The sequence below is a fragment of the Clytia hemisphaerica genome, unplaced genomic scaffold (assembly GCF_902728285.1).
Source record: "Clytia hemisphaerica strain Z4C2 unplaced genomic scaffold, Clytia hemisphaerica genome assembly, whole genome shotgun sequence".
Lineage (NCBI taxonomy): Eukaryota > Metazoa > Cnidaria > Hydrozoa > Leptothecata > Clytiidae > Clytia > Clytia hemisphaerica.
The window spans coordinates 635,511-646,024 of record NW_027103608.1 but is presented as its reverse complement, the minus strand read 5'-3'; the positions used below and the strand labels follow the sequence as shown (position 1 = coordinate 646,024).

At 35.9% G+C, this 10,514-nt stretch overlaps 1 protein-coding gene across 1 annotated transcript; it reads left to right on the top strand.

The window, feature by feature from the left end:
- Positions 1 to 2,090: 2,090 nt before the first annotated feature.
- Positions 2,091 to 10,261, top strand: LOC136802174 (TNF receptor-associated factor family protein DDB_G0268444-like). Its single transcript, XM_067058895.1, has 9 exons — positions 2,091 to 2,287; positions 2,913 to 2,988; positions 3,443 to 3,550; positions 4,094 to 4,255; positions 5,205 to 5,267; positions 6,325 to 6,402; positions 6,953 to 7,164; positions 8,983 to 9,035; positions 9,456 to 10,261. The coding sequence occupies exons 1-9, from the start codon at positions 2,127 to 2,129 to the stop codon at positions 9,935 to 9,937; spliced, it is 1,395 nt and encodes a 464-aa protein (XP_066914996.1). The 5' UTR covers positions 2,091 to 2,126; the 3' UTR covers positions 9,938 to 10,261.
- Positions 10,262 to 10,514: the final 253 nt, after the last annotated feature.

Genomic DNA, 10,514 nt, shown 5'->3' with positions numbered 1-10,514 from the left:
TTATGTAGATTTTTGACAGACAATTTTGGTAGATTATATATTATAACAGAATTATAACAAATTTTTTTATCTGTAGCAGGTTTTATATTTCAGTCATTTGAGAATGTGCACATGCTACATAGCTTTAGAAAATCGCCAATTTTCTTGTAACGCTTGTTGCCTTTTCGTTAAATATTTTCGATATGAAACAAGGTGGTGTTCATTATAGTATCAGTTCAATCGAATCAATGGAAAGTTTTATCATTCCCGACTTTTTGATACACGTTTTTTTTATAAGAACAAACTATAAAAGAACAGAAGGCTTTGGTGGCCAAAAAATTAAGAGCAAGTTAAGAACATTTTAAGGCTTTGTGGACTCTTAAAACACCCAATTTCGTAAGAAAATGGACAAAATTACTCACAAAATGGTGAAAATAAGAACATCTCAAGAACATTTTAAATCCAAAACTCAAAAGGTTAAGAACATCTGAAAGCTCTGAAAATTTTGGATGCTCTTATAAAAGAACCGTGTATGCTAGAGGTGCTGATAAAGTGATTCTTCACTGGGTTCAGCGTCATTAAAAATTATCAGAAAGCAAAGTTTGGTCAGAGGTAGGCAGACTCTAGTCTATAGCGTTATCGAACTCTATAAAGGACTCAAATGAATGATTTGATTACACGAGAATAATTTTTTTTTTTGAGTTTACATTTTGGAGGATCTGCATATCGTAATAAGAATCCGCTATCTTCAACACATTTTTTTTATAAGAACTAGTAAATTTTGGCTCAGGTTGAGATGTTCTGAATCTTTTGAAATTTTAAGGCTTAAGTATTCTTACGATGTTCTTAAAAAAGGGTTCCAAATCTGTTAAAATCTGTCAAAATCAGTATGTACTTTCTTATTGATTTTGAATTGTAATCTTTGCCCAATTTTCAGCCTTGTGTTCTTATAAAATTATTCTTATAAAAAACGTGTATTTTAATAAGGGTCTCTTGTTTCAAAGAAGAGTTTGACAGTTTATATGAATTTGATTGAATTATTTTGTTATTATACATGGTATTTGAAGTGCTTAGTATGTAAATATCATTTTGATAAAAAGCAGACACTTTTAAGTCATTATATTCTTGTCAAGTAGTTATAAGATTTTATTTCTAATCGCGGTTATAGATAACGGTAAGGGTTGATTTTGAGGGCTAACCTATGAAAAAATCTCTATGCTTGAATACACCCCTGTGTCACTGACCCGCTGGGACCCCAGCCCTCCTGGATAGTTTGGCAAAAATTTCGTCCCCGGTAGGAAAATACCCTGGGATTTTAGCCCCACTGGGAGATTGACTTATACTTCATCCCCACTCGAAATAAAATATTTAAAAATTGCACCCCAAAACTATCCCCACTGGATTTTTTAACCTTTGAACAATATAATTTCTATCCCCATTGGGATTTCAATAGGAATTTTTATCCCCACTGAGGAAAAAAGTTCCACTGGGGCTGTGAGACAGGGGTATCTTAAATGACTGTAAAATTAACTTGAGTTTAAATTTGGTTTGACTCTTTTTGCAACTTTTTAGATCAGTACAAGTCTTTTTATAAGAATGGACTATTCTCATTACATCGAAAGATATTCTTAACTTTTTTTGGGGAAATCATTTTAAAATATTTTGATATTTGATAGGTTAATCTTATGTTAGGATCTAAAAAACTAAATCTAACATGTAATACATTTTTCAAAAGTCTTGAGCATTACAGGGAGAAACACTTTCTTTTTATAAGAACCTGTAAAATTTTGCAGAGGCTTGGCTGTTCTTATTTTTTGACACTTTGAGCCTCTGATTGTTCTTATCCTATGTTCTTATTTATAATTCGTGATTGAGATATTTTAGGTGTTATACCCAATTTCTATATACCCTAAATTGTTTGGCATTGAGTATCGTTCTTAATTTTTTTTGTTCTTATTTTTTGGCGATTTCGAGCCTCGTTGTTCTTATAAAATTGTTCTTATAAAAGTAGGCAATTCATGGTTGAAAATGCTCTAAAAATGCAGTAAGATTTAATGGGTTTATAGGATTATTTTTTTTATACAAAATCTATTCCGCTTTCTTCCAGACACACTGTATTTTTTTTAGAGAATTTGGTTAAATTCAACATGGAGGACGGTGGATTCAACTTTGTCCCTGCGAGCCTCAAAATCAAAGAGTATGAATGTATTGTGTGTTCGCATCTATTAAACGAAGCTATGGAACTTCCTTGTACTCACATGGCCTGTCAATCATGTCTGTGGGCGTGGCACCAAAAACCAGAAGCCAAGTGAGAATACTTAAATTTTCGTATTTTTCATAATTACATGCAAAATATTTGGAGCCTTAGGATGTTCTTAACTTTTTGAGGTTTGGGCCTAAAAAATATTCTTAACATGTTCTTATATATTTTCCGCACCATTTTGTGTGTATTTTTGTCCATTTTCCTTAAAATTAGTATGTTTTGGAGTCCGCAGAGCCTTAAAATGTTCTTAACTTGTTCTTGATATTTTTGTCATCAAAGCTTTATGTTCTTTTATAGTTTGTTCTTATAAAATAAAGTGTACTTTATAAGAAGAATACTTTGCTTCAACTTCAATGTCATAGTAGATATCATCGATAGGATCTGCACGGAGATAAAGCTTTATTATTAGTGTTGTACAATTTATAGATATCATTGTCTCAAACACTTTATAAGACTTACAAAGTTTAGTCAAGTGATGCGAAAAAGATGGGACTTTTGATAAACCGAAATACGGTGCATGCTACGTGGAAACAAACTTTCATCGGTGACAGCTCATCTCCAAAACTTGGAGCATCATTATCTATGCTATCACAGATTTCACTTTTAGACTAAGATTCTTTGGTAAAATTTTAAAAACTCTACAAAGAATCATTATTTATTATCATTTCAGCAAATATACAGACGACACAACAGAAGAAGAAGCATATGGATGTCCAGAATGCAAAGCTTCATACACCATCGCTCAGGTTTGCTGATTTCTTTTCAATTAGAATATTTCAAACGTTTTACTTTTCAAACGTTATACTGCCAAACATTTTTCGGTCGCAGAAACCATAAGGACACCCTTGTGTCACAGACCCGGTGGGACCCCAGTTCCACTGGAAAATTTAGCAAGAATTCCATTCCTGGAAGGAAAAATACCTTAGAATTTCAGCCCCACTGGGAAATTGACTTTGATTTCATCCCCATTCGAAATTCAATGTTCAAAAATTGCACTCCAAAACCATCCTCACTGGATTTTTTAGCCTTGGAACAATAGAATTTCCATCCTCATTGGGATTTCAATAGGCATTTTTATCTGCGCTCTGGGAAAAAGTTCTACTGGGCCTGTGAGACATGGGTGTATAAGAAGTTGTAAAACAGCTCCTTATTGTCCTTACTTGTACAGTCAGTGATAGAGGTATTCGACCTCGATTTTAGGCACGACGCTCTGCAACAGCTGATCGATTGATTTTGAATACAATGGAAGTGAAATGCATCATGTACATTCACGGTTGTCCTTGGACTGGTTTGATCAAAGACTACCATGTAAAATTTTTGTGTTTTTCTTCCGGGGGGGGGGTGTACTTGGGCAAGATTGGGGTACGGGGATGTGCCGAATGGTACCTTTTTGGGGGAACTCGGGAAGAAAATGTGGAAAACTTTGGAATTTCATCTCCCTTTAGGATCGACCTTTTTCGAAAATTTTGACAAAACTTTTCAAAAGAACAAGTGTCCAACAACTTCAGCGGCACACCCCTGTCGGTCGGCAAAAGTAGTACCCCCCCCGGGATCATTTCTTTCGTCTGACTCTGGTGATCTTTTGGATCTTTTAAATTTCCATTTCCAGAAAAATTTAAAAAATACATATTTCTTTATTTCTGGACGAAAAGGCCTGTTTATGACGTATTTAAACGTATCGGTTAAATTCATGATATTCATGACGTGATGTTTTCTACGGAAATACCCCGGTTTTAGCCAGTAGTGGCAAATTTAAACTAGACAAAAGTTGTATAGAATTTGCCGGGGTATTTCCGTAGAAAACATAACGTCATGAATATAATGAATCGGTTCATTATTTTTCTCCCATAGACCTCTCATAAAACTGAATGCAGCTTCTCAAGTGTCCGATGTCCATTTCAAGGATGTGATGAAATTGTTCACCGGGCGCTCATAGAAGATCACGAAGAAAATTGTTCGTTTAGATATAGTGAATGTCCGATATGTAATATCCATGCGGACTGGAAAAGCAAGGTAATAGATTCACTCCCCTTTTGAGAAACCCTGAAAAGTTAAATCTTCACTAGACTTTTATTTCTTCGCTTTTGATGACAGGAAGGTTCGATCTTGTGGTAAGACAAACATGTAGAAGGAGCTTGAACAAAAGCACTCGTGGTCTTAAACAGTCGACATACTTCACGAATTAAACTATTTGTTGAATGGTGAAAAATCTGTGACCAATGGGCCAATCCAGAAAAAATTTGTACCTCCTATGTTGAGGATCTTTTTTTAAAAAGGTGACCCCCTGGATTTTTTTCCAATTTTTCAGGACCCCTTAGATTTTTTCTCCGATTTCTTTGGACCACCCTAGATTTTCGACGCCGTTATACTGAGTGGTCAGTCCTGGATTTTCAACCCGATTTTACTGACCACACCCTGGATTTTATCATTCAAAAAATCAGACTCTGGATTTTTTATTTTTAAGACCAGCCTGGACGTCACACCTCCTCAACATAGGGGATACAGACTATTTCTGAAATAGCCCAATGTATACACGTTTACAATGTGTCGACTTTGCTCGCTAAATTAAGGCCTTAATTTTGCTGTTTTAATCAGTATTTGGTCAGTATTAGTTTCTATTTCAAGCTGAATATACGAATTTTATTCTTGAGAATGGGCTTTTCCAGAAAAAAAACGTATACTCCCTGTTGAGAAGGTCCATTTCCATTCCAAGGGGGTAAGGTTTGCTGTATGGTGGAATTCCATAGGGAGATACAAAAATCTGTCAAAAATAACTGAAATTCCATGGGGGTAGCTTTTTAAATCCTACTAAAATTCAGAATTCCAGAGGGGTTTAAACCTGAGATTGCCTGGAATTCCAGGGGGTTACAGCATTTCCAGCCATAGAGGGATGCACCTCCTCAACAGGGGCTATACGGTTTTTTTTCTAGAAAAGCCCAATTTTAGTCTTCATTTTATTTAGGATCACGTTTGTATGATACCATGTCCAAATAAGGGATGCTATGAATTAATCGAAAAATCGCAGGTAAGAAGATTCAGACCATGTTCACACGTTACCCTTCCTTTTCACTCCGGTATGATTTTCGTTACGGATCGAGTTTGTTCATATTGGTTTCGGAACGTTTCGGAGCAAGAAAACGGAGCAGTTCCGTTCCGATGAAAAAAGTGGAGTGAAACCTTTTCAATCTATTTTGCTTTGTAACGTCTTCTTTTTTGACGTTTCGAATTTTGACGTTCACACTTGTTTCGGAACCGTCGTCTGAACATCGTCTCAATATACTCTAAATTTTCTCATGCTGGACAATCACTGTTCAACTACCTTAAATACCGCCATTGTTTCTCTAATTACGCCTTATCCGCCCTCGGTTTTGTCAATTTTTTATTGCTCTTCTGTGGCATTATTCTAAACTGCATTCGCTTTAAGTGTTGAATAACCCTTGTTGTGCATGCCATTTTTCAAACAAATGCTTCAGTATCTAACTAATCTCCACGTTCCGTCATACAGGGTGTCCCTAATTAAAGTATCGAGTTTGAACATGCGATTGAGTAGAAAAGTTTGTATGTGTTATCGCTCTAAAATATAAGAACGTTCTCCATCACACAGGCTTATTACAAAAGGTAGTTACAACGTATAAATTAATCGTAATGACAAAGAAAAAAGAGGGAGAGCTTAAAATACAATTTTGTGAACACGCACATAAAACTTTCTACTCGTAGTTGTGTTTCGACTCGATACTTTAATTAGGGACACCCTGTATAAGCAAATTCTTTTTAAAAAACTTTAAAGAAGTCCCTCCAGACATATCAGATGTCTCTCTTGACAATAATTCATAGTTTTACGATTGTATCACTTTTTTACGACTCTTAAATCAGCATTTTACCAATTTTGTAACGTATGTTTTCACACAGCTTTTATAATTTTTTAGTTACATCTGATGATTGCTTACTGAGCATGAAACTCGGAAACTCTGAAAAAAGTACACACTTAAAGCGAATGCACTTTTGATTCCTTCCTCTCTACCTCTCGTCATAAGTTTTACCTCAGTTTTACCTGCGCTAATTATTTTTTGTATTTTCTTTAGTTACAACATCACGCAGAATATTCATGCAAAACAAATTTAATTTTGTGTCGGTGGCGACAATATGGCTGCTTGGAAGAGGTATTTGTCAAACGATACATTTTATCAAGGAAAACCTTGAGGGAACTAATTTTGGCGTAACTAATTTTCGCATTTTTGGGTGTCGACACCCACTTTTTGCCGAAATTCTTTCATATTCCTAGGGTTTTTTTAGTAAAAAACTGCATTTTGCGGAAAAAACTTTCGCGTTTTTGGGTGTCTACCGTTCATGGGCTATATGACGTCAAAATGCAATCGGTCATTCCAACGGCATCTGAGAATTGACTTCAGCGAGATTATGTATCTAGAATTCTCTACGGCTACAGTTAAAGCGGCGAGGGAAATGGCGAGTAAGGCAAGCAATGGCGGGTGAAAGCAAGTTCGATATTTGACGTACGACATTATGTCAACTTTGCTTATACGGTATTTTGGTGTTTTTCCCGTACAGAGCAAAGTAGACAACGACATGTTGCCTTTGGCGACGACCCGCATGGGCAGCCCCGCAACTGTAGCCGTAGAATATCTCCGATACATAATCTCGCTATTATAAATTCCAGGTATACTCGAATCTTATGCGTTCATTGTTTTCTAGCTTCCTCGTCCCGAAATGGTGGTCCATCAGGCGGAATGTGAAGTAACTCAAATAGATTACGTCATTATTGATCATTATAAAGAAATTATCTCCATGAAGCAAGAGGCAAATAAACTGAACCAAAAGAAGTTAAATGAAATTACGCCAAAACATAAAGAATTAAAATTGAAAGCTGAACAATTAAGAGCAGAATGGGAGAAATTTCACCAAAGGTTTGATATGAAATACTATTTTACCCTACCAGAAAAATGATTACTCAGCATTTATGATAGTGCAGTGGAGAAAAATTTAGATATTCGGCCGAAATTTTGGCAGCAATCCGTTCTTTGTCATTTACCCAAAGTTATACACTTACCCTCGACTTTGTTTTGCCCTGTAGAGGACTCAAACGCTTGGATCTATATGTTTTCAAAAAAATCTATATGAACTTCCAAAAGACGCATATTTGTGTATATACCACAGGAAAAAATCTTCAAATCCCAATGTTTGGGAAATACGTATTTCCAGATCCGGAAAATGATGTATTTCCCAAACCAGCCCCAAACTTGGGATTATGCAGCTTGTACGTAGGTTGTGAATTCCAATATCACAAAGCTTAAAACCAGATCTGGAATAGGGTTGGGAAACTAGGTTTCCCAAACTTGTTAAAGTTTAGTTCACATTACGGAAAATGGCTATTAACAATGCTGAACACAAAGATTGAGTTTGTGATTCTGTATAACACAATTGGGAAACTCAAATACCCAAATATGATTTGTAAATAAATGTATTCGATTATTCGTGAGCATTGGCTCGATAGCTCCCATTCGTTCTGTCATGTACTTGTGCTACTTTGAGAATCCCGGCACTTTGTCACAACAGCGGAACAACGACGTGGTACCGATTGAACGGCCGCACGGCGACTGACGATTCCACTGAGCCCTTGTGACGCAAGTCAATTGCGAACGGACGAGGCCGCCCTTGCGGAACGCATCACCTTTAGCGTTGTGTTACACACTGATCGAATACACAAGTTATGATCTGAACAGTTTTGACCCAATTTCTACTTTTGGTTTTTCTTACGCATGCGTGGTACTAGTTTGGGAAATTGATTTTCACAAATGTGAAATCGATATTTCCCAATTTAAACTTTCTAGGTGAAATAATGTCAGATTCTTTGTACTTGAGGTTTTAGAAAAAAAGTTTTAAATGTTTTAAAAGGGTTTAATTAAAGTTAACCCCGAAATCACAAGTTTGGGAAATTGCGAATCCCAAACTTATCTAATTTTGAGTTTTCCAGTACCAAGTTTTTGATTTTATAACAAAGTCTAGTAATTAAATATATATATCACAAGCTTGGGAACGGCATTATCCCAAACCTAGTTGGTTGTTTTAGCTTTAAGTTTGTTATATAAGTTTTCCACATTGTGATTTTGATTTTCCCAAGGCATGTCTAATTTAACTTAAACTCAAATGCCAATCGTGAAATGCAATATCCCGAACGTCGTAGAATCCCAAACTAAAAATTACAAAGTGAACATGATGTGAAAATTTCCAGATACGTAAACTGAAATTCCCAAATTTGGGAATCGATGATTTTTTCCTGTGTACTGGGTTAAGATACTGAGTACCAAACTATATACCACAAACTATAGGGGGGTTCATGGTTGGCGGAGGAGCAGAATCAATTTTAGTGCGGAATCAATTTTTCCGAAAAAATGGACTTTTGCAAAAAGTTTCGCGGAATTACGGAATTTGCAGAAAATACTCAAAATTTCCGGAAATTTTGACGAAAACCATGAATTTCAAAGGAATTTTCTGCGGTGGAATTTCGGAATCGGGTACCCCCTAAACACCCTCCCCCTCATCACCTTATAACAAAAATCAGCTTTTAAAAAGAATTTGCGCCCCGAAAAGGTTAAGCTGTCCTTAAATACATATCTATAGCTATATAATATCTACTATTCCATTCGATACTTTGTATTTTTCCTCCAAACGTGTACTGTTAGATCAATTTTCATATCTTTCATTTGTATGGATTTGAATTTTAGTGAAAGCATGGTGACTACGAGTGATGGACGTTTGAGACTTGTCAATTTCCAAGGTAAGTAAGTATCCACATAGAACGTCCAAACAACATCCATATGACATCCATAACCTACGTATGGAAATAAAGTTGGATTTTATTCAACCAATGGTGCGTGCTATCCTAAAATATGTCCTCGAACCTTAAAGGGAAATCTGAATCTGGGAAATTATTAGGTCATTTTTAGGTAAGTAATTAACTGCAAGTCATTGGGCTAGTTTTGGTTAATGAAAAGTTTTAAGTTTTATCCAACTAAGTATTTTCCTTTGAGGGGTAGGCTCATAAATCTGAAATAGAATTTCGACTATAAACAGTGGATAAAACACCTTGCCTGGTGACGATGAAAGAAGAGTTCCTCGAAATTAGCGCAATATCCTGCTCCAGGCTACAAAACATTTCACTATGAATTTCTCTGTTTATCAAACTTCCAAATTCTAGATCTTCTAATGTTAATCCAAGAAAATGATATAATCAATTTCATGCAATATACAAGTCAATCATACCGTCTGGTTGAGCTACTCGATGAAAACGGGGACACCCTTTTACACCATGCCACCCGTTACAAACGCCCTGATTTCGTCTTATGGCTTATACAGTTTTCCGAACAATACACACAGTGCAAGCCAAATGTTAAAGACCATGATGGTCAAAATTCAGCCCAAATTGCAGTTACTGTAGACTGTATACCAGTTTTACAAGTTCTCTTAGATAATCAACCAGAGCTTCTTAATGAGGATAGAACGAGCCATGGTTCAACATTACTGCATATGGCTATTGATCTTGGTTTTGAGGAAATGGCCAAATATATATGTTCAAGAGTTGATGTTGATGTGAATGTGAAAGATATCTTCTCAAAGAAGCCAGATGATTTAAAAGAAGTCAGTAAGGATGTTAAACGAATGATTAAAAATCACCGATAAAATGATCACTGAAAAAAGTGATCGTGGGTATAGCAAGCTATCCAATCGTGGATTGTGAAATCTGTCTACAGTGAAAACGATAAAGACTGAGAACGCCAACAGGCTTCAAAACCTTTTGACGTTCTCATAACAACGTGTTTCCACAAGGCATGTACATAGATTTTAAATTATTTTATGAATATGAATGATTTTCTATAGTTAAGTATGTAAAAATATTTTTGTAATCAATATTCAAATATTGGGTAGAGAATTATACCCTATAGCTAGCTAATCTCTAAGGTAGGTACTTTAAGGTTTTAAAAAGGGGGTGGTCAATCTTGTTAACGAAGCAGTTTTTATTTTCTGTGGCTGTGTCTTTATCCCCGGGGGAGGCACTTTGGCAAAATTGGGTATGGGGACGTGCCGCTAGTCAGGGTCCCTTTTTTAGGTTCTGAAGATATCTAACAGGGTCCCAAATCTACTAATTTACAAGATGTGAAGCTGACAGGATCGACTATTGGTTATTTTTGACAATTGTCAGGGTAGAAATTTTTTTTCTACTTTTTTTACCACTTTACAGGGTGAGAATGGGAACATT